This window comes from Rhinatrema bivittatum, chromosome 7 (assembly GCF_901001135.1).
Source record: "Rhinatrema bivittatum chromosome 7, aRhiBiv1.1, whole genome shotgun sequence".
NCBI lineage: Eukaryota > Metazoa > Chordata > Amphibia > Gymnophiona > Rhinatrematidae > Rhinatrema > Rhinatrema bivittatum.
This window is the reverse complement of record NC_042621.1, coordinates 117087708-117112898: the sequence shown is the minus strand read 5'-3', so window position 1 is coordinate 117112898 and position 25191 is coordinate 117087708. Positions and strand designations below refer to the sequence as shown.

At 42.2% G+C, this 25191-nt stretch overlaps 1 protein-coding gene across 1 annotated transcript in view; it reads right to left on the bottom strand.

Moving 5' to 3' along the window:
* The window catches only part of ZSWIM8 (zinc finger SWIM-type containing 8), a 328217-nt gene that overhangs the window by 9455 nt on the left and 293571 nt on the right, over positions 1-25191 (bottom strand). Inside the window, exon 25 of the mRNA XM_029608976.1 lies at positions 5847-5966. Within this exon, the coding sequence (XP_029464836.1) occupies positions 5847-5966 (120 nt within the window). The remainder of the gene's footprint in view (positions 1-5846; positions 5967-25191) is intronic.

Below are 25191 nucleotides of genomic sequence, written 5' to 3'. Positions count from 1 at the left end.
TAAGCAATGTAAGTTAAACAGGTGTGATGTGGTTGCGTATCTGAGCCCCAGAAACAACCCGCATGGCTGAATTTTGCACCAATTGCAAAGCCCTCAGAGTTGACTGTGGGGGACCAATATAAAGAGAAAATGTACCTAAAGCATGCATCAAAGTTGTAAATCATCAACTCAAAGAAATGGCTTCAGATGCCACAACATTTGAACTTTAAAGAAAGTAATCTTAACAAATCTGGGTTTTTAAGGATAGAGTGGAATCAACCTGGGATCCCCAGATTGCGAACCTGACAGGAATAGGAACTCCATTAAATAACAAAGAAGGGGAATATTTGTCCATGGAAATTTTGCTAAGAAAATCTCAGTTTTATTGATATTTCAATAAAGACTATTGAAGGTCATTCAATTCTTAACAGAAAAAAACCCTCAATATCATCATCAAAAGATGTCAAGATAGGCACCCCCCCAAAAAAAACCCAAATACCCCCCCCCCCCGAAAAAACCCCCAGATCATTGGCTAAAAGCTGGCAACCTGAAAAAAATGTAAGTATTGAATAAAAAAGCCAAAAGTGCAGATCCTTGTAGCGCACTATCTTTCAAATGTGTCCTGAATATAGGGATCACCCGTAGCTACTCCCTGAAAATGATCCTTTATATATGATGTAATCCCAATACATTTTAAACTAACAAAATATTACTATCCAGAGTATCAAACATGGAAAAAACAACCAGTAAAACTATACCAGTGTCAAAACACATCTAAAAATATTGAAAAGTACTGTGAGCTTTGCGAAATCCAAATTAAAAGTCGTTGAGACTGATATCATTAAAATCCTGCAGTTTTTCACTACATTCTCAATTATCTTAAATAAAAATGGTAGTCACAAGATAGGGCCAGAGTTATTCCAATTTGACAGGTCTAAACTATATTTCTATGTAAATCTTTTTATTAATCCATGAAATACAGAATAAAATAGTAACAACTCTTTACCAAATAAGAGGAATAGGATCATTGCTGTAATATTCTACATACAGTACAAAAAAGGGCCATTTTCTATAAATTACAGTACCTGAATGTAATCTGCTTTGAAGTACCGAAAAGCAGAATATAAAAATCTAAAATAAATTAAATTATTCAACTACCTTTCTTTAAAACAGGGTGCACTGAGGCAACTTTGAAAGGATATGGCAAAAAATGCTTTCAGTCAGTGAGGTATTAACAACTTGTGAAAGAAAAGGGAATAGGAATTCAGAGGAAAAAAAACCTTCCAAATTAGCAACCACTTGAGAGATTTCTTTATTATAAACTAAACTAAAATGACTGCAATTTTTGTGCTCAATAAACAAATCATTCAGAATAGGATCACTAGACAGATTTGTCGTCAATCCTTAACCTTATCCTGAAAAAAAGTGTGCGATTCTCTGACAACTAACTCCTCCATTTTCATCATGCCTACCTATTTGCTGACGAGCCAATGATTTTAATATAAAACAGGTTTTAGGACTTATTGACTGATGCCCGAATATGAGACACATAATATTCTCTCTCAAAATGTGCTGGTAAGAAAAAGTATCTGTAGATATATATTTTCACCAGGCACGTTTGGCCTAACAGTTTACATTTAGCCTCACCCAAACTAGTGGTAAACCATGGGGCCTTCCTATTTCTATAGGGAGTAACGTATTTTAAAGGTGCACTTGCTTCTCAAACATTTTGCTAAGTTGCTTGCCAGTGAACAACAGAATTAGAGTCTACAATCTCTACATTATTAAGCTTAGGAAGCCAAAGGGCTCCTAAGTGTTCAATTTCAACATGTTCATGTTTATAAATATGATTTGACCAGCTAGTCTTCTCCAGAATCTGAAGAATCACCACTTTTGTTTAAATGAAAAAATAATTAGACCCTCTGGTCAAGCATATCCAAGTTGATCACAAAATGGCCAGCTCTCTCTTACAGACACCAAGTCAAGATTATGACCAAGTTTATGTGTAAGTTGATGAATTAATTGCAGTCAACCTAAAGAAGCAATAGAAGAAAAAAAATCTTCACAGCTGTTAAACACAGAGACATCAAAATGTAAATTGAAATCACCCACAACCAAAAATATTTTAATATGGGTTTCCTCAAAGTTGAAACAGTTCTTTGGCTATCCTTTGGTCCAATGACTATTTGTGTGGTTGTAGCATGTTTTGAGAAATTGCCTATTTCCATATTTTATTCATTAATTACCCATTTCCATACCTGACAGGTCTCTTGATAGTTGGAAAAAGCCTGTTCCTTTCTGCTTGTTGAAGTAGTACATTGCTACCCAGTTGTTTGTCTGAATTGAATCCAATTTCCCTTTAAACCTGGGACCAAATAAATACTTTTAAAGCACTGAAGATTATTCTTGGTTCCACCTGGCTTATGTGGAGCAATCTTTCCTGTAGAGACCAGGATCTCTGAGAACAAAGATTGTTCAGATGGGCTCTCCCATCCATGACTGGAGGTATATATGGTTCTTGTTTTCGGAAACTGAGGTTGGATAAAGATTGGTCTCAATAGATTTGGAGATATATATGTTGTATGACGGCAGTTGGAACTTTAAGTGCTATTGAGCATAAGTGCTACTGAGCTTGTCTCATGCATAGATGCACAAATGATGTAACAAGACCTGTTGTTGCTATGTGGCCTAACTTTTTCATGAAGAAGGGGGCCAACACTTTCCTGTACTTGGTCAGTTTGTATTATATGGATTAGATCATGCATTCTCTGAGGGAAGAAATGCTTTCCCCTGTATAATATTTAGACAAGCCTCTATGAAATCTGTGTGTTGCAGACTGGATTTTGGAAAACTGATGATGAATCCTATGGAACACAAAATGTTCACTATATAGAGTGAATGCATGCACTTCCTGAAAGGATATTGCTGGATATGAGCCATTTGTCTAAGTAGGGAGAAACAGACACTGTTCCTCCTTAAATGAGTAGTGAATACAGCAAGGCACTTTGTGAACAGCCTGGGTGCCACCAAGAGGCCAAAATGGAAAAGATACTGGTGATGGCCATTGGCTATAATGAAACATAAGAATTTCCTATGATCCTTGTGGATTGAAATATGCATGTAGGCATTTCTGAGATCCAGAGTAATGAGCCAGTTAAATTCTAAACAGGGAAAGATGGTCTCTAGGGAGTTCATCCTGAATTTCTTCTTTTGGTGTTCTTTTGGAGATCTTTGAGGTCCAGAATGGGACTCAGACCACCAGATTGCTTCAATATGAAGCAGTACCTGAAGCAGAACCCTGGGCTCTTCTATGATATTGGAACTAGTTCCACTGCATTTGTTGCAGAGGGGGTTGAGATCTCTTGTTGCAGTAGTAGAACCATTTCCATATTCATAGAATGATTCTTTGGGGGATTTGTTTGGAGGCAGGGACTTAACATTTTTAACAATAACTCTGGTGCATGATTTTTAAGACCAAATGGTTTTAAAGACCATCGTGGACTGAAATGTTGAAGCCTTCCCCATCCCCCCACAAGAAAGTCACTGAAATCTAATTGCAGAGTGTTTACTTTGTAGTCAAAGTCTGGCATTAGAATTTGGCTTTGCTGGCTGGAGAGATTTGAACTGTGCCTTCTCTCTAGCATGAGGCCTTCTTTGTTGCAGTTTTTGCATACGAGGCCACTGGTAAGGAAAAGTTTGTTTTCTGCTACAGGAATAGAAAAACTGCCTTCTGTAATGTTAGATTAACTTTTTCTGTTTACGGTTACTCCGCTGTATCTGCTGACAGGGTAAAGAGCGTGGAACAGTAATTTTACTGAGATCTACTTTTTTTTATTTTCTCTTTGGAGACAAAGATTATCTCCTGTGTATGGAGCATCCACCACTTATGCATGAACATCCTCATGAAGCTTTCAAACCCAAAGCCATACTAGCTCCTGCAGAAGTCTTGGAGGAGGTATCACATTCATTGTAATTAGACTGAATCTGATGCTTTCTACATTCTTTGTTTCTGTATTATTGGTGTAAAACAATCCATAGCATCTGTAGGAAGCTGGTGGGTCATGTTCTGTAGTTTCAGCAACAAATTTTTAACATACTGGACCATGTACAGTTTATATTAGCATAGCTGACTGAAAAATCTTTTGCCATACTGTAAAGCAGTTTCACATCTTTGCCAGGAGGAGTACTTGAATGTGTTTTGGAACATTTTATTTTCTTTAGAGCTGATTTTACTTCTATAAATTCTTGTGGGAATTATACTTTTTGATGAACAGAAGAGGGCTGTACTTTGTATTTAAGGTCCAACTTTCTTACTATATACAGGTAAAGTGTTTATTGCATTCTTGCAGTACTACATATACTAGTACTACCATCACCTGATTAAGATCTTAGATATATTTTAGTACTCCAAAACAAATCTTTTCTAGGATCTGTTTCACCTTGCAAAATAATCAGATAGCTTTTACCAATTTTTTTTTTTTTTTTTTTGCAGAAAAGCTGGATGTCCTCTGGTAGAGATGCACTTCTGAAAGGGGAGATGATGGGTCTGATGGCAGACCAGTCAATTCGTTATCAGAATGGTATGAGAAATAATCGTACGATGACTGTAAGCCTTCCTGAGAGCCCGATAGTATTATGGGCAGATCTTCTGATGTTGGCCTATTTTTTGGGTTCTTTGTGATTTGAACTGAGAGTCAAGGTGCAAGATATCGTTTGCTTCCATATGGTGGAATTGTAGGCTTTGGGGCCAAGGATTGCAAAAGAGGTAAGCCCAGCCAGGTAAGTTGGTAAAATAATTTCTGACGAAGTCTGCAGGAAAAGGAGGAAGAGGGTTCCTCCTGGAAGAATTCACGGATTCCGGAACCAGAATTGGTATAGATTTCTTAGGTGTTTTTATTCCCAGGACCAGAGAGTCATTAACACGAATTGGGCCTATCTCAGTGCCTAGCAGTTTTGGCACCAGGGAGTGCAGTCTCTCCTTCCTTTACAGAGGAGGAGTGGTGACTGCTCAGACAATGAGTGTCATAGTTCTTAACATGAGACGAGATTGCACTTTTTTTTTTTTAGGCTTTGCTCCCTCTACACTGTTGTAGAAGTTTGAGGTGAACTTGAATATTTGTTAAGTGTCAAATTTCTGAACCTCAAGGCCCTGGGTGGCATTTAGACACAAAGTAGCACAATTGGGGATTTCATGGATTAGCCCCAAACAATGAAGGCATTTTGTAGGAAAACTCGGGGCACCTTTTGAAGCCTGCCTTTTGTCTGCCATAGCAAAAAGTGATAAAGCTAAGCTGAACTCAATTTTTGTAATTTGAGAAAACAAAAAAAAATTTTTTTTTAGGAGACAAAATAAAAAAGAAAAACATTAAAAGGACTACCGAATAAAATAAAACTACACTGTCTGAAAATTGATGACTGTTACTTGGAGAGCGCAAAATCATGTACTTTTGCCAAAGTAGAAGAAAAAGATTCAGGAGACTCGCGCCACAGTGGCCACACAGGTACCTTTGTGCATGTTCAGAAAGACAATCTTGGTCTTTTTGAGCTCTGCTAGAGCTTTTCCATCTTGGATGTCATCACCCCACTTGTGGCTGATTACCGTTCTACTTGCCCATAGAGAACATTAACGCAAGATAACTGGAAAATGACGGGGGATCTCTGTCTGTACTAACTCCATATGACAAGAAAATTCTGTAGAAGCACATTAAGTGTCTAATGTTTTTTTGCTATGATAAATGAGTCATTTGTTCATGTAAATTTAACAATAGTACTAATTAGCATCACTAGATCACCAGAGAAGTAAAAAAGAGAATTATAACACTATGATCCACACTGTGTAAGCATGCATATTAGAGATTGACCCTTACCCAATTTGGCGGCTAGTCCCAGGAGCCATTTCACATCCTCTGTGTATGGGGGACTTCGGGAGAAATTGTTGGGATGGTCATTGTGAGCTCTCCGTCCAAGCATCTCCAAAGCCAGCATTCCTGTAAGAAAGCAGCAACCCTGATAACAAGAATCACAACTCATCAAGCAAGCAAGAGATCACCCACCCCACGAACACTTCCAATTAAATTCTGACAGTGTGTTGCTACAAATCCTCTTATTAAAGTTCAAAGTCAAATAACTTGTGATGGTTAAGGTCCACACAAGAGGACTTCACTAAAGTGTAGTGGGCAGCTGACTGCTAAAGGCATAGAGAGGACAAGGTTTGATCTGAACCATCAATGGATTTACAGGATGCTATAAAGCACGATACTATGTCAATATCCATGGACTCACCCCTGCTTATGCTCCCTACCCTTGGTCAGCCACCCTATGCAGCTCTCATTTATGAGAAAGGCAGCATCTTGAAGATAACCTAGACATGGTCAGAAAACAGCAAGCAGGACCATCCTACAAATTAGCTCATAGTGAAATTACCAACTTGTAACATTTTTTTGCAGAGGACAGCAGCTCAATGGAATCAAATGTGGGTTGTGTAAACTGGCATATGCATCGATGGAACATCTAGAGCAGGGGTGGCCAACTCCTCAAGAGCCACAAACAAGCCTGATTTTCAGGATATCCACAATGAATGTGCATGAAATCTATTTGTATACAATGGAAGCAGTGCTTACAAATCTCATATATATTCATTGTGGATATCCTGAAAATCAGACCTGCTGGTGGATCAAGGACCAGAGTTGGCCACCCCTGATCTACAGCATTCCGGAAAAAGCTTGAGAGTATGTGTGGCCAGGGACCTATGTGAGAATGGATCAACTGCCATCAGTTTAACAATCAAAGATAGAGCACTCCTTCCAAAAGTGGGAAGAGAATAGACTGACAACTGAGCTGCTGTTACCGGAGAACAAAACATTACAGGTAACTCATTTAAATTTATTTGATCACAAATAGCCTCAATGAACTGATATATATTGGACTAGCTAGCCAAGAGGCATCTTGAAATATATAAAAAAGAGATGACAATCCCAATGAATGACAAAAAAACAAATATATAAACGTGTGTTGGAAACCACCTGCTTTTGGGAATTTCAAGAAAATAAAACTTCAGACCAAAAACAAACCAACCAAGACAACTCTGGAAATCAAACTGATGGTAAGGGTTACTTGCAACAAAATGGATCCTAATTTAATAGTTCTTTTAAGCCAGACTCAAAAGCATGTAAAACATGGTCACTCGGCTTTTGAGTGAAACAAGAAATCTAGAGACATGCCATCACATTAAAGATAACGCTTCTTCATTTTAAATAGCAAGCCCGCCTGATAGACTCCTTCCTAGAAGCCAGGACTTGAGACACTTCCTCAGATACTCCAACCCAACACCTCTACAGCTTTAATATCCAAACTATCAGGAATAAAGTTTGGATTATGGGATGGAAGAGTGCCTTAGTTTAGACTTGCCAAAGATCCTAGCTTGATGAGATTCCTCAAACGAACATCTAAAAGGAGAACCACATGTATTCTCAGTCACTACGGTGCAAGGCGCTTCATAGAACCTAATGTTTTCTAAAAATGTGACTGCCTGGGGACGAGAGGATTCATATGAAGTAGCCTTCCCCGCTATTCTTTTTGATCTCTTCCGGATATCGCAAACTAGTAATTTTCTGTTCAGGATTGACAAACATACACATCATCAGGTATGGCCTTACTCAAGAAATATTTTGTTTGATACTTTATGGGAGTCCAACATGTCCCAAATGACTTTAATGAGAAAGGAAAAAAGTCTTGACAGAAAGAGAGAAGACAATTAGGTTATTAAATAAGATATTTCCTAGCTCCTTAACCTGATGAAAGAGGGCAAGACTCCATCCCTCTTTGCTTAAGGTAATACATAATTACTGGATTGTCAGTACTAATAACATTTTGATGACCATTGGTTTAGTACAACTTCAGCATTTAGGAAAGAGATGAGAGGGTGGGGAAGGAGCAGACAAGGCCAGCCTTAGCACTGGTGGCATCCTGTATAGGTAGAAGGAGGTGTTCTTCTAGATCAAGATCTAAACCCCTTTCAAATGGCAGGAACTTGTGTGGCTGCATTGGTTGCACACTCTAATGCACGCCTTGTGATAAGTTTCACGATCAAAAACACTAAAGGTGAACTCTAATTCATACTAGATAAATCAGTGGTCAGTACAGTTTAATAAACTGGAGATGAAAGGCAGCAGGAAATTACAGACCGGTTTGTTTTACCTTGGCGGTGGGAGACTTAACGGAGACTATTGAAGGAAAGGATAGTGTAGTATCTGGAATCCATCAGGCTGCAGGACCCAAGGCAACACGGTTTTACCACAGCAAGATTGTGTCAAACAAATCTGATCAATTTTTTGATTGGGTGACTAGAGAATTAGATCAAAGATGTGTACTGGATGTGTGTTTTTTTGGTTTTTTTTTTTACATTTCAGCAAAACGTTTGATATTGTCCCACACAGCAGGCTTATAAATCAACTGACCAGTTTTGGGATGGGTCCTAAGGTGCCAGATTGAATTAGAAACTGGATGAATGAGACAACAGATGGCAACAGTAATACATTTCACGTGGAGGAAAGAAAGTTGATCAGTCAAGTGCCTCCAGGATCTATTCTGGGTCTGTTACTATTCAATTTATCTTTGTGAGCTATATTGCAGAAAGGTGAGAAGGAAAAATTAGCCTTTGTGCAGATACCAATATTTGTAACAGAGTGAACACTCCTGAAGGAGCAGATAGAATGAGAAGTGATCTAAGAAACTTGAGCAATGTCAAATGCTTGGCAGCTAAGCTTCAGTGCAAGAAAGTACAAAATTATTCATTCGAGAATGCATGAATCAGAGGGAACAATACATGGAGTGAAATACCGATGTGCACCAAACCTTAGAGTGACCGATTCTGATGATGTTAAAATAGCAAAACAGGGCGATAAGGCCAAAACCAGAGTGCGCACAGAGGGGAGAAATAACCAGTTCAAAAAAGGTAGTGATAATGCCTCTGCACAGAGCATTAGTGAGACCTCATCTAAAAGATCATGTCCAGTTCTGGAGGTCATCTTTCTGAAAGGATATAGGCTGGAAACATTCTGGATAAAAAAGAGATACCAAAATTATAAATTGCCAACACCAAAAGTCAGATGAGATGAGACTCGAAATCTAAATATGTATATCAGAGGAGAGGAGAGACGGGGAGATATGACAGACACATTCAAATACCTTAAAGGTATAAATAATACACAAGGAGGAAACCTTTTTCCAAAGGAGAGAATATTCTAGAAAGAGAAGTCAAGATATGAGAGGGAAGACTCAGGAGCAACATTAGAAAATATTTCTTCACAGAAAGGGGTGGTAGATCAACAGAACGCCCTCCCATTGAAGATGGAGGAGGTAACAGAATTCAAGGTGGTGTGGGATAAGCAGAAAGGATCCCCAATTGCAAAAAAATGAGAGAAATGCCAGAGATCATCTGGGTGTGTGATACTACATTTTATTTATTTATTTATTTATTTATAATTTTTATATACCAAGGTTCCTGTATGAAATACAAATCACTCCGGTTTACATAAAACTGTAACTTAGCCAAAGGCTGTGCATAAAACTGTACATTAGCCAGAGGCTGTACATAGAACAGTAGAATATGTTTAATATGTTAAACACTTGCATATAACAAGAGAGAATGAGTACGGTGCATATAACAAGAGAGAATGAGTACGGTGCATATAACAAGAGAGAATGAATAGGGAACATGTAACAAGTGCCTGAATACATAAAGCTGTATAATGAACATGGAACATAATAGCCGGTGAATGAAAAAATCTAACCAGTGAAAGAATACGGAACGTATAACCAATGGGAAGATGAACTTAAGTCTGTACTCACACCATGGCAGTTTTAAGTGTCAGGGTAAGCTTGGATGAAGAGCCAGGTTTTTAGCTTTTTTTTTTTTTAACTCCAGGTGGCTTGGTTCTAGTCGTAGATCTGGGGGGAGCGCATTCCATTGATGGGGGCCTGCTGTAGATAGTGCACGCTTCCTTAGTGATGTATTAGCTGGAGGGGCATACAGTGTCCCTTTGTATGCACTTCTGATGGGTCTTGCTGAAGTATGCAGTCGGAGTTGTGTGCTTAACATTATGGGAGAGAGGTTGTGTGTCGCTTTGTGAATAATTGTGAGAACTTTAAGGAGGATCCTGTATTTGATAGGCAGCCAGTGTAGGTTACGAAGGATAGGGGTGATGTGCTGTCTTTTGTTGGAGTTTGTGAGAATTCTAGCGGCAGCGATCTGACCCATCTGTAGAGGTTTGATGGAGCTGGTAGGGAGTCCGAGTAGAAGGGAGATGCAATAGTCGATCTTGGTTAGGATGATGGATTGTAACACCAAACGGAAGTCATTGAAGTGAAGGAGTGGTTTTAGGTTTTTGAGGACTTGCAATTTGTAAAAGCAATCCTTTGTGGTGTTTATAAATTTTTTTTAGGTTTAGATGGTTATCGAGCCAGGCTCCTAGATTTCTGACGTCAGGTGAGAGATTAATGTTTAAGCTGGTAGGTTGAGAGGGGCTTACTGGGTTGATAGGGGTGAAATTGTTGTCATGGGAGATATAGAGCATCTCCGTTTTGTTGGCATTAAGAACTAGGTTGAGGCTGGAGAGAAGGTCCTTAATTGGCTGAAGGCAATCATTCCAGTGGGAGATAGTTTTTTGAAGGGACTCTGTGATCGGGATCAGAATTTGTATGTCGTCCCCGCATAGAGGTAATGAATTAGCTTAAGGTTTGAGAGTAAGTGGCAGAGCGGGAGAAGGTAAATATTGAAGAGAGTGGGTGAGAGTAAGGATCCTTGAGGGACTCCCTGGTCTGAGAGGACTGGATGAGATTCTTTATTGTTTATCCTGACTTTATAGAACCTGTTGCATAGGAAGGACTTAAACCAATTGAGTGCTGAACACCTTTGATGCCTATGTTCGCTAGTTGATTTAAGAGTATTGTGTGTTTTACCGTGTCGAATGCTGCAGACAGATCTAGAAGAACCAGGAGGTAAAATTGTTTATTATCCAGGTTTAAGAGGATAGTGTCCGTGAGTGATAGAAGTAGGGACTCGGTATTTAGAGATTTGTGAAAGCCGTATTGAGCTGGGGCGAGTATGTTATCTTCGAGGTATTCTGAAAGTTGCTTGTTTACGATTTTCTCCATCAGTTTGGCTATCAGTGGTAAGTTTGCAATGGGGCGGAAGTTAGCAGGATCCGTTGGAGAAGAGTTTGGCTTTTTTAGGAGCGGTTTAAGAATTGCTAATTTTAACTGGTTTGGTACCGTGCCTTGAGATAAAGAGGTATTTATAATTTCCGCTATTGGTTTAGCGATAGTATTCGGGATGGCGATGAGCAAGTTTGTCGGTAGACGAACCGATGGGTGGGAGGATGGTTTGATTTTCTTGAGGGTATTTTCTATCTCAAGAGAAATGGGCTCAAAGGATTCCAGACTAATGTTTTACTGAGGCGGGATGATGAAAGGGTGAATTGGAGGGAGGCTGAGAGTTGTAAGAGGGTGGGGGTTAGGTTGGAGATTTTTTTCTTGAAGTAATTGGCAAGTTCCTTGGCTTTGTTGTGTGCTTGGTAGTCTGGAATGGTGGGAGGTGAAGGTATGGTAAGTGATGAGACGTAGGAAAAAAGTGCCTTTGAATCAAAGATGAAGTTGTGGATTTTTTTTGCGTAGAAATCTTTCTTTGTTCTAAGGATAGCGTTCCTGTAGGTGTTGAGGAGGGATTTGTAGTTGGCTTGTGACGAAGTGGAGGGTTTTTTTCTCCAGCTATGTTCTTTATTTCTTAGTTTTTGTTTAAGGGACTTAAGTTCAGGGGTAAACCAAGGTTTTCTGTTGTCCAGCGTGGGTTGTAGGACTTTGGTGGTGGTCGGGCAGATTTGATCCGCAATTTTCTTGGTGATATTGATCCATGAGGTGGTGGCTGTGGTTACATCTGCGAGGTCTAGTTGGTTTAGTTCTTTGGATAGCTGCTCACTGAGTAGGTCTAGTGAACATGGTTTCCTGAAATGGATGGTGGTTTAGGTGGAGGCTTGAGGTGGGGGATTTTTGATCTTAAGTGTTGTGTAGATGACTCGGTGGTCCGACCACGGGACTTGAGAGCAAGTGGGGTTGGAGTGGATGGAGAAGCTTTTGTTAATAAAGATGAGGTCTAATGTGTGGCCTGCTTTATGGGTGGGGCTGTTGACAATTTGAGTGAAACCCATATAACTGAGCGAGGAGAGAAACGTTCCACAGTTGATGGATCAAGGGTAAGCGTCTACATGCATGTTGAAGTCTCCTAAGATTATGGCAGGTTTAATCGGTGTTAATGTGTTTGGCTATTAGCTCAATCAAAGGAGAGGGGTCTGATTCTAAGTTCCTGGTGGGGCGTAGATGAGGACTAATTGTAGTTGTTCCGATTTGAAGAGGGAGAATTCGATTTTGGTTGTAGTATTTGTTTGTTGTAAGGTTAGGCCTAATCCTTTTTTCGCCACCAAGAGGAGCCCTCCTCCTCTTTTTTTGGGTCTGGGGACTGAGAAGAGGTCGTAAAATTGCGTGGGAAGCTGGTTCATTAGTACTGTGTCGGTAGGTTTAAGCCATGTTTCCGTGATTGCACAAATGTCTGGGTTCACTTCTATAAGTGAATCGTTGAGTATGTGCGTTTTTTTGGAGAGCGACTGTGCGTTAAATAAAGTTAGTGTAAACAGTGAGAGACCCAGAAATTGTGTAATTGGAGATATCATTATAGGAATAAGCCTATAATGGGATGAGATGTAGGTTTTGTAAGCATTCTGCCTTTGTTCCAGATTTTGGGTATAGCGAGGGGGTGCATCTTTGTGATGAAGACGAGGGGCAATATGTTGAGGAGTAGAGTTCCTGTTGTATGGATGAATTGCTCCTGCCGATGTTAAGTTGTTGGTGGACAGGTAGGTGAGCAGAGATAGACCAAAACAACTCTAAGTCAAAAAATCTCTCCACACTTAGGGGCTGCACGAAGGGGCGCACAAAGGGGCAGGCCCCTTTGTTGCGCGACGCTCTGTGCACGGCGCCTAGCTGGTGTTTAAAATTTAAAGCCCAGCCGGGCCTCTGCTGATTGGCTGCCCTGCAGCAGTCACGTGATTGGCCGGTTCGGTGGAGGGGCGGGCTTCAGTCGCGGAAAGAAGGAGTTCGGGCCCGGATTCAGAGGCTAGGCTTGCCTCGCGGTTGGCGGCGGCCCTGCCTGGGTGAGTGGTGGTTTGAGAGGCCTTACCCCGGTGGGACACTGGCGCCGATCGTGCAGGCCTGTCCGGTCGAAGATGAAGGAGAGAAATGCTTCGCTGGCCGAGCCGGGAGAAGAGAAACTAAACTGGGCAGACCAGATGTCTCATCTCATATAGATTTTGGTATAAACTCTGTTCCATTTTTTGTAGTCTCTGGACCACCTCCACCCTGTCTAGATTCTTTTGGAAGTATGGCCTCCAGAACTTGACACAATATTCTGGATGAGGTCTCACCAACAATCAGTTCAGACACATTAAAACTATCATTTTTCTACTGGTTATACTTTCTCCCTGTGTGATCTATTTGACAACAAAAACATGAAGAAAATTGAAAAATGGCTGAAATACTTGAGGACACTAAAGGGGATAAAACAAAGAATGAGAAAAAGCAAAAGTTCTTTTCAGTGCAAAATAATTGGCAGAGTTCCAGAGCTACTTTTTCTCAGATGGACAAAAAAAAAAAAATCAAAACTACAGAGCAATTTGTTGTTGTTGCATAGGTCCCTAACAGCATACGCTTGGCAGCTTTCTCTAGAAAGATTTATAAACCTTCCTCCAACACTCTGTGCAGACCACATGACCCATGTAAGCTTCCATTGAGGCTACCTGTCAGAGATCAATTTCCCACCATGGAATAAAACTTATCTGATAATGCTTTTTATGGTATTTTCCAGGTTCACCTTAATACCAGAAGCTAGGCTCAAACCAAGCTATCAGTCTGGCACTATCAGACAATAAAAGCTATCCTGGGGATAGGCTTATCCCTGATAGTGCCAGACTAATAGCACATTCTCTAACAAAAGCAGGTGTTGCAAACATTTTTATTAAGGGAAAGGAAATAGCAACACTATAGAAATGTGATGTTCCTGGAGTCTGCTTTAGGCTGATAAACGTTTGTACCACACGTTAGGCTCTATTAGTATGAACCTAAGAAACCATACATGAATAAGATGCTCTTAGATAAAACTAGGTAAGTAAGAAGCTAGTTAAGCTCACTATAAAAGTTAGTGTGGGTGAGATCACGTGATGCGGTGAGCCTAGTCAGACGCGTGTGCAAGAGCTCCCGGTGCCACCCCTTTGGTTTTTGTGATTTTTTGGACAAAAATACCATCTTTGAACTATTTTGAGAACATCCACTGTTTGAATGGTGCAGGAATACTTTTCATACAATCGGGGAAGTGGACATCATGTCTACTAAACCGATCTGAAGGGAAAAAGAAAAAAGTAAAATGGCAGACAAGCGCAAGTCACTCAGCATGGCTAACATGTAGGAGCAGACTTACGTAAGTGATCATGGTGGCCCTGGAGCACAAATTTGAAATAAATACTACTCTTTCTGAGCTGAAAAAATCGATGGCGGAGGTGGGGAGAAGAATGGACATAGCAGAAGGATGGATTTCGGCGGTTGGAGGGGACAATATAGCCCTTACAACGTGTTACTGTGCTGGAAATACCTTTAGTGGCAAGAGAGGCAAAGCTGGCAGATTTGGAGACTCGCTTGTGCAGAAACAATTTTTGCGTTCTGGGCTTGCCTGAGAATATTCCAGAGGGAGAGCTGTGCTTGAGAAATGGCTCGCAAGTGAACTGAAAATGCCTGAATTAGAGGGGAAGCTGCTTATAGAGAGGGCGTACAGACTTGGGCCTAAACAGGATGTGGAGGGATGCCAGAGAATAGTTATTGCCTGGTTTCTTAACTCCTTACAAAAAACTGCAGTGGTTACTGCACATAAACGCAAAGATCTTAAATATAAAGAACAAAGGGTGATGGGGTTCCAGGATTTCTCGTCTGCCGTATCTGCTCAATGTAATGCTTTTTCAATGATTTACAGGGAGTTAATCAATTGGAACATCCGGTTTGCCATGCTATTCCCAGAGAAACTAAAGGTTTGAAAAAATTGAAAAGGGTACACTTAAGTCTCCCAGTCAAGTGAAGGAATTATTGGCAAAATGACTGTGCCAATTACAAGAGCCCAGCAGTTAAGAGAAACATTTTTTCAGAGGAAGAGTTTGTTTTTACTGCATCATGACAGATCATAAGGATGGTACATAAGGAGACATGCTGTGGAATATGTTGCCTTTGGAGATCTGTGTGACTTTCTACCTCTTGCTCAGAGGGAGTTGTTCTCCCACAGTTGCTTATGTGGCATCAATCTACCCTCAGAGCAAGAGGTCCAGGGTTGACTGTTAATGAAGAATGAGGTTTTAATATACCTTATTCCTCTTTTGAGCCTCCGAAAAGAAATTGAATTTCCTGAGGGATTCACTAGAGCTTATATTACTGTCTTGGAAAAAAACGGGGAAGAATCCTACTAACCCTGCCTCCTATAGACCCATATCTTTGTTGAACAATGACGCTAAAAACTGTATGCAAAAATTTGGCAGATGTTAAGCCAGATAGTTCCTCCGATTATTTCTAAAAATCAAGTATTGTAAAGGGGTGCTCGATTAGTATAAACATGACAAAATTGATAATAGCAATAGAAGAATGTTAGAAAAGAATGTGCCTGGTGATGACGGTCGGGTTTAATTCAGAAAAGGCATTTGACAGGGTGTTGTGGCCTTATTTATTTTCAATCATGGGAAGATATGGTCTTCAGGGAAAAATAGTATAAAATATTTCATCATTATACCAGACACCAAGATCTGCCATAACAACTAATGGTGATATTTCCAAGGATTTCCCGCTTTATTGTGAGACATGGCAGGGCTGTCCACTCTTGCCTTTGCTCAATATAATTTCTATAGACCCTTTATTAAGAAAAATTGAATCTGAATTGAAGATGGCCATAGAGGCAAAAGCTCATAAAAACTATTTAAAATATATCCGAAGCAAGAAACCTGTGAGGGAGTTGGTTGGGCCGTTAGATGACCGAGGGGTTAAAGGGGCTCTTAGAGAAGATAAGGCCATTGCAGAAAGAGTAAATGAATTCTTTGCTTAAGAACACAGAACATGCCATACTGGGTCAGACCAAGGGTCCATCAAGCCCAGCATTCTGTTTCCAACAGTGGCCAATCCAGGCCATAAGAACCTGGCAAGTACCCAAAAACTAAGTCTATTCCATGTTACCGTTGCTAGTAATAGCAGAGGCTATTTTCTAAGTGTTTACTAATGAGGATGTTGGGGAGATACCAGTTCCGGAGATGGTTTTCGAGGGCGATGAGTCAGATGAACTGAACCAAATCACTGTGAACCTGGAAGATGTAGTAGGCCAGATTGACAAACTAAAGAATAGCAAATCACCTGGACTGGATGGTATGCATCCTAGGATTCTGAAGCAACTAAAAAATGAAATTTCAGATCTATTAGTTAAAATTTGTAACCTATCATTAAAATCATCCATTGTACCTGGAGTCTGGAGGGTGGCCAATGTAACATCAATATTTAAAAAGGGCTCCAGGGGTGATCCGGGAAACTATAGACCAGTGAGCCTGACTTCAGTGCCGGGAAAAATAGTAGAAACTATTCTAAAGATCAAAATCACAGATCATATAGAAAGACAGTTTAATTGAACACAATCAACATGGATTTACCCAAGGGAAGTCTTGCCTCACAAATCTGCTTCATTTTTTTGAAGGGGTTAATAAACATGTGGATAAAGGTGAACCGGTAGATGTAGTGTATTTGGATTTTCAGAAGGCATTTGACAAAGTCCCTCATGAGAGGTTTCTAAAAAAAAGTAAAAAGTCATGGGATAGGAGGCGATGTCCTTTCATGAATTACAAACTGGTTAAAAGACATGAAATGGAGAGAAGGATTAAATGGTCAATTTTCTCAGTGGAAAAGGGTAAACAGTGGCGTGAGATGGAGAAGGTACAGAGAAGGGCTACCAAAATGATAAGGGGAATGGAACAGCTCCCCTATGAGGAAAGACTAAAGAGGTTAGGACTTTTCAGCTTGGAGAAGAGACGGCTGAGGGGGTATATGATAGAGATGTTTAAAATCATGAGAGGTCTAGAACTGGTAGATGTGAATCGGTTATTTACTCTTTCAGATAGTAGAAAGACTAGGGGGCAACTCCATGAAGTTAGCATGGGGCCATTTAATACTAATCGGAGAAAGTTCTTTTTTACTCAAACGCACAATTAAACTCTGGAATTTGTTGCCAGAGGATGTGGTTAGTGCAGTTAGTATAGCTGTGTTTAAAAAAGGATTGGATAAGTTCTTGGAGAAGTCCATTACCTGCTATTAAGTTCACTTAGAGAATAGCCACTGCCATTAGCAATGGTAACATGGAATAGACTGTTTTTGGGTACTTGCCAGGTTCTTATGGCCTGGATTGGCCACTATTGGAAACAGGATGCTGGGCTCAATGGACCCTTGGTCTGACCCAGTATGGCATTTTCTTATGTGCCTCAGGGATCTGTACTTGGATCAGTGCTTTTCAATATATTTATAAATGATCTGGAAAGGAATACGACGAGTGAGGTCATCAAATTTGCAGATGATATAAAATTATTCAGAGTAGTTAAATCACAAGCAGATAGTGATACACTGCAGGAGGACCTTGCAAGACTGGAAGATTGGGCATCTAATGGCAGATGAAATTTAATGTGGACAAGTGCAAGGTGTTGCATATAGGGAAAAATAACCCTTGCTGTAGTTACATGTTAGGTTTCACATTAGGAGTTATCACCCAGGAAAATGATCTAGGCATCATAGTGGATAATGCTTTGAAATCATCAGCTCAGTGTGCTGCAGTAGTCAAAAAAGCAAACAATGTTAGGAATTATTAAGGAGGGAATGGTTAACAAAACGGAAAATGTCATAATGCCTCTGTATTGCTCCATGGTGAGATCGTACCTTGAATACTGTGTGCAATTCTGGTCGCCGCATCTCAAAAAAGATATAGTTGCGATGGAGATGGTACAGAGAAGGGCGACCTAATGCTAAAGGGGATGGAACAGCTCCCCTATGAGGAAAGGCTGAAGAGGTGAGGGCTGTTCAGCTTGGAGAAGAGACGGCTGAGAGGGATATGATAGAAGCCTTTAAAATCATGAAAGGTCTTGAACGAGTAGATGTGATAACAGAAGGACCAGGGGGCACTCCATGAAGTTAGCAAGTAGCACATTTAAGACTAAATCGAAGAAATTTCTTTTCACTCAATGCACAATTAAGCTCTGGAATTTGTTGCCAGAGAATGTAGTTAGTGCAGTTAGCGTAGCTGGGTTTAAAAAAGGTTTGGAGAAGTTCTTGGAGAAGTCCTTTAACTGCTATTGACTTAGGGAATGGCCTCTGCTATTACTGACATCAGTAGCATGGGATATTCTTAGTGTTTGGATACTTGCCAGGTTCTTGTGGCCCGATTTGGCCTCTGTTGGAAACAGGATGCTGGGCTTGATGGACCTTTGGTCTGACCCAGCATGACAATTTCCTATGACAATTTTGTGAAGGGCTTTAGCATAGGAACCCAAGAATTTAAGGTGGCAGCTTTCACGGATGATGTCTTCATGTTGTTATGTTGTACGCAAAAATCGTTAGAAGGATTCTTGCGAAGTCAGTTAGTGTTTGGGGCTTTTTCTGGATTGAAAATTAATGTAGACAAATCTGAGGCTTTCGAAATTTTTGGTGACCTAAAGGTAACTTGGAAAGGTCAATTCCCATTAAAGTGGGTGGAAAGGGAGATGAGATACCTGGGGATCATGCTTCCCAAAAAGATAGATAAATTATATGAGGTGAATGTTGTAACGTTGCTTAAAAACATGAAATGGAAATTGAATAATTGGTCTTCTTTGCCCTTATCCCTGTCTGGGCGAATATATTTGATAAAAATTATGACATTACCGAGATGGCTTTGTTATGCAACAACTTCCATTTTGATTGAGCAAGTCAGATCTAACTCTAATTCATCAAATTCTGTGGACATTTTTGCAGGGTAGGCACAGAGCTAGAGTTCCTTTAATTACTTTAATGACTGACAAGAGACAAGGGGGTATGAACTATTCTAAATGGTGAGATTATAACTTAGCCTGTGTATTGCAGCACATAAAAGATTGGTTATTTGGTACTAGCTATTTCTCTCCATGTGATTTTATTTTAAAAAAATGGTTGTTTCTTACTGGCCAGGAAATATTACTCAGGTAAAACCTTCAGAGGTTCCTGTACACTGTAAAACAAAGTCTTAATACAGTCCAGGAGGAAAGCATGGAGCCATTTATGCAAGCAAAAATTGCATAAAATTAGACCGATACCCCATTCCTGATATTGAGAGGAATCCTGCAATTCCCACCAGGTTTAGAGAACAAAGTGTTCCTGAGATGGGAAAATAAAGGTATTGTAAGTGTTCAACAATTCTTCCTCAGAAAAACTAATGTAATAAAAAGTTTTTTGGAACTGCAAGACAGTTACAAATTAGACTAAGGACTTTTATATGACTTCTTACAAGGATGGCATTATGTGCAGTCCTTGCGTCAAAACAATAGATTGTTTCATAGCTTTATGGATGTGAAGGCAGTGTTCTTATGGAATGGTGGGAAGATTAATTCCTGTTCATCCTTTAGTGAGGCTCTCCAAAATATACATAATGATAAAATATTGGATATTATTGTGGAAAAATGGAAAAGCAGGCTGCTTTAACAATAGCTAGATCGGAAGTGTTGATAATTTTACAGAATTACAAGAATGTTTCTGAACATGTAAATATAAGGGAAACAGCATACAAACTGCTGCATTGTATGTACATGGTCATTTGTGGCCCAGTTGTGATATTGATAAATGTTTGAAGTGTCTTGCAGAAAAAGGTTCTTTCTTCCATTGTATTTGGGAGTGTATGAAGATATTCTTGTTTTGGTCTGGGATTCTAACAGATCTAGGCCAAATGATGGATCGAACTATATTCCAAGCAATGCTCGGGTATGCTTGCTTGGATTTTTTGATAACTCATTTGAAGACTTAACTGAATCTAAAAAATGGTTCCCCAGAAAATCTTTTATTAGCTGTTCAAACTATCTTGGTAGTCTGGATTTCTACAGATGAACAGACTATGGCACAGTGGAAAACTTGGCTCTAAAGTGGTAAAGTCTAAAACTGTGAACGACTTCAAAGGGGCGTGGGATAAACACTGTGGATCCATCAAGTCTAACACTGCATGGAGCGGCAGTAGCCACAGAGGCATTCACGGAGCGGCAGTAGCCACAGAGGCATTCACAGAGCGGGATGCCAGTGGCCAGCAGTTGGTGTTCCACCTTCACGGAGCGGAAGGATGGAGGGCTGCTATCTCCAAAAAAAACAAAAAAACAAAAACAGGGGTGGGTAAGAGTATGGGGTAAGGGTGTGGCCTGCTTGTTACAGCAGTTGCTACCCCTAATTGAGCTGGACATTCACTTGGATGCAGATACGGCGCTGCTCTCTAAATTGGTGGTGGGGTGGAGGGGAATTAGGGCTGGAGGGTACTGGAAGCCAATAGTAACAGGTGGGAGAGAAAAAAAGGGGGAAAAAATGGATAAAGTGCGTAGCTTGCTGGGCAGACTAGATGGGCCGTTTGGTCTTCTTCTGCCGTCATTTCTATGTTTCTATGTAAAAATCATTACAATTTGAATATATGACTGCAAAAAAAGTAAGTCAGTTGGATGTAAGCAGAAGTTTGAGCGTCTGGCAAGGTTACTGGCCTACCCTTTCTAAACCTGTGTAGGAATGTGTTTCACAACTGTGATATTTTCAACAGTGGTTCATCAAGACAAGAGCATGGTAGGAAAAGAGAAAATTCAAAGACACTAATAGTCAACTTTCGAAGGATCAATAGGTCAAATCATCACTTGTTTCAAATTGGTGGAGATTTATGGTACAGGGAGGTTTGGGAAAGGGTAGGGGTGGGGGTGACAGGCTAAGTTGTTGTTTTAGTTAGAATTGGACTATTTTATGTAGTCCAAATTGTCCTGTGTGGAAATGAACAAACACGTGAATGAACAAAAAAAAAAGCAGTTCAGTGGCATCTGCCATTTTCTTGATAGACTCTCTAAAATACTCCAGTTTATCTTAACCCTCATACAAATACAATCTTGTTCCTGTGAAGCTAATGTAGACAAGGGAGAGCAAAGGGTACTGGAAAAAAAAAAAGGTTTCTATTTAGACTTATCCATAGGAAAATTAGTTTCTTACCTGATAATTTTCGTTCCTGTAGTACCAAGGATCAGTCCAGGACACCTGGGTTGTGACTCCGCACCAGTAGATGGAGACAGATTAAAACTTGTGGGCGGAGCCATATATAAGCCCCTGTGCCAGTCACAGCCCCTCAGTCATACGTAATGTCAAAGTAGAAAATCCAAAAGCCAACATAACTAACTATAGAAATTCACTAAGAAAACCAAAAAACAACTACAACACCCCTACAGGAAAACAGACTCCCCAACCGGGAGAGCGAACAAAACAAGGGGTCAGCGTATTAAAAAACAACAATGAGCGGACTCTCCGTTACTATAGCGCAATACTGCGGGCGGGATCCTGGACTGATCCTTGGTACTACAGGAACGAAAATTATCAGGTAAGAAACTAATTTTCCTTTCCCTGTACGTACCAGGATCAGTCCAGGACACCTGGGATGTACCAGAGCTAAGTTACCGAGGGTGGGAAGCAGAGAGTCCCGCTCGGAGTACCCTCTCTCCAAATCCCCCAGCATCAGCAGCCTGAACATCCAACCGGTAATGTTTAATGAATGTATGCAACGATTTCCAGGTAGCCGCCCTACAAATCTCTTGAGGCGATACCTGAGAAAATTCCGCCCAAGACGCAGCATGAGACCTCGTTGAATGAGCACGAAGACCCACCGGCGGTGATTTACCGCGCAAAATGTACGCGGAACCAATGGCCTCCTTGAGCCAACGGGCGATCGTCGTGCGGGACGCAGCAGAACCTTTCTTTGGACCCGATGTCAACACAAACAGATGATCCGTCAACCGAAAAGAATTTGTGACCTCTAGATAGCGAACAAGAGACCTCCGCACATCTAGCTTTCTCAAGTCCCTTGATTTCGGGTCAGAAGACTCCCCTACCGCAAAAGAAGGAAGTTCAACTGATTGATTCAAATGAAAAGCCGATACGACCTTAGGCAGAAAAGATGGAACGGTCCGCAAGGAAACCCCCGAATCGGAAATGCGCAAGAAGGGCTCCCTACAGGACAAAGCCTGCAACTCGGAAACTCGACGAGCGGACGCAATCGCTATCAGGAATACAGTCTTCAACGTGAGATCTTTGATCGTAGACCGCTTAAGAGGCTCAAACGGAGCTGAGCATAAGGCCGAGAGCACCTAGTTGAGGTTCCAAGATGGACAAGGGAACCGCAAAGGAGGACGGAGGTGTTTCGCTCCCCTAAGAAAACGGGAAATATCAGGGTGGAGAGCCAGGGAGACTCCCCTGACTTTACCACGCAAACAACCAAGCGCCGACACTTGGACCCGTAGGGAACTGCATGCTAAACCTTTGGCCAGCCCAGCCTGGAGAAAAGCCAAAATATCAGGAATAGTAGCGGAAGTGGGATCCAGACCCCGCTCTACGCACCACTCTTCAAAAACTACCCAGACTCTAACATAGGCCAGAGATGTAGACTGCTTCCTGGATCTCAGCAATGTGGCAACTACCGCATCTGAGTAACCTTTGCGCTTCAAACGATTCCTCTCAAAAGCCATGCCGCGAGACAGAAGTGATCCGCATCCTCTAAACAGACGGGGCCCTGACGAAGGAGCCCCGGAAACCCCTGTAGACGAAGGGGCGGCGCCACCGACAATTGGATCAGATCCGCAAACCACGGACGGCGCGGCCATTCCGGCGCCACCATGATCACGTTGGACGGGTGCAATTCTATGCGCCGCAGGATTTTGCCGATCATGGGCCACGGTGGGAACACATACAGTAGCACCTCCGCTGGCCAGGGAAGAGCTAACGCGTCGACCCCTTCTGCTCCTCTTTTCTCGTCGACGACTGAAAAATCTCGGAGCTTTTGAGTTGTGCCACGTGGCCATCAGGTCCATGTGGGGCGTTCCCCAAGTCCTGCAAATGAGAAGAAACGCTTCTTCCGCCAGCTCCCACTCTCCCGGATCCAGGTGGTGCCGGCTGAGGAAGTCCGCCTGGACATTGTCGACTCCTGCTATGTGAGACGCAGCGAGATCGCTGAGATGCCGCTCTGCCCAGGCCATCAAGGAACGCGCTTCCTCCGCTACTTGAGGGCTTTTCGTCCCGCCCTGGCGATTGATGTAAGCCACGGTGGTAGCGTTGTCCGACAATACTCGGATCGCCTTTCCTCGTACGAGAGGTAGAAAAGCTTGCAATGCCAGACGGACCGCCCTGGACTCTAGGCGGTTGATAGACCACCGGGTCTGATCTTCTGACCACAGACCTTGAACCGATTTCCCTTGGCAGACTGCACCCCAACCGGAAAGACTGGCATCTGTGGTCACCACTGTCCAGTTGGGAAGGAGAAGAGATACTCCACAGGAGAGATGTTTGGAGTCCAGCCACCAGCTCAGGCTGGAGCGCACCTGACTGTCGAGATGCAGTGGAAGATAAAATTCCTCTGAAATCGGTTTCCAGCGGGAAAGCAATGAAAACTGCAGCGGCCGTAGGTGAGCGAATGCCCAAGGGACTAACGCCAGCGTGGAGGCCATAGATCCGAGAACCGTCAGGTAATCGCAGACTCGCGGACGGTGCTGAGACAAAAGCAGTCGCACCTGAGACTGTAATTTGCATATCCGTTCCTGAGAGAGAATCACTCTGCCCCGTTTTGTGTCGAAGACGGCTCCTAGATACTCCAAGGACTGAGTGGGTTCCAGATGACTCTTGTTGTAGTTGACCACCCAGCCCAGGGACTGCAAGAATTGAAGCACCTTGGCTACCGCCTGCCGACACAAGCTCTCTGACTTCGCCCGAATCAGCCAATCGTCGAGGTAAGGGTGAACCAGGAGGCCTTCCCGACGTAAGTGCGCCGCCACCACCACCATCACTTTCGTGAATGTCCGAAGCGCTGTCGCCAGGCCGAACGGAAGAGCCCGGAACTGGAAGTGTCTTCCCAGAATGCAAAACCGTAGGAACCGCTGGAACGCTGGTTGGATGCCCACATGAAGGTATGCTTCTGTGAGATCTAGTGACGCAAGGAATTCTCCTGGCCGCACTGACGCAATCACCGAACGAATGGTCTCCATCTTGAAGTGAGGGACCCGAAGGCATCTGTTGACTCCTTTGAGATCCAGAATGGGTCGGAAAGTGCCGTCTTTCTTGGGAACTATGAAGTAAATGGAATAACGGCCCTTGCCGTACTGATCGGCCGGAACCGGAGAGATGGCCCCCAAGCTTTCTAGTCTTCGAATGGTATCTAGCACCGCCGCTTTCTTCTTGGGATCTTTGCAGGGCGAGACCAGGAATTTGTCCACTGGGATGCGAGCAAAATCTAACTCGTAACCGTGTCTTATCACATTGAGGACCCACTGATCCAACGTAATGCTGGCCCATTCCTCGAGGAACAAGGATAGACGCGCCCCCACGTTTGGGACAACGTGCTGAGGACGCAAGGAGGGATGGGCCGGCCGAACTTCATTGCGAAGGCTTGGACCCCGCACCCGACGGGGCTCCTCCTTGCCTGCCAAAACGTTTGCCTCGAAAGGACTGCTGCCAGTGAGTGTTCCGAGAAGAGGACGGTCTATAAGAGGACCCGGTGGATCTTTGTGGCCTGGACTTTCGGGATCCCCGGAAACGAGCTCTGCTGGAAAAAGAAGAGCGCGCCCGGGCCCTATCCTCTGGCAGCTTAAACGCTTGGTTCTCACCTAGAGAAACCATTAAGTCATCTAACTCCTTTCCGAACAGCAATTTCCCTTTAAAGGGTAACGCCCCGAGGTGAGCCTTGGACGAACCATCCGCCGCCCAGTTGCGTAGCCAAAGAAGACGGCGTGCCGACACCGCTGCTACCATGGACCTAGCTGAAGTGCGTAAAAGATCATGGAGCGCATCAGCCCCATATGCAATAGCCGCTTCCAACCTATCTGCTTGGGAAGC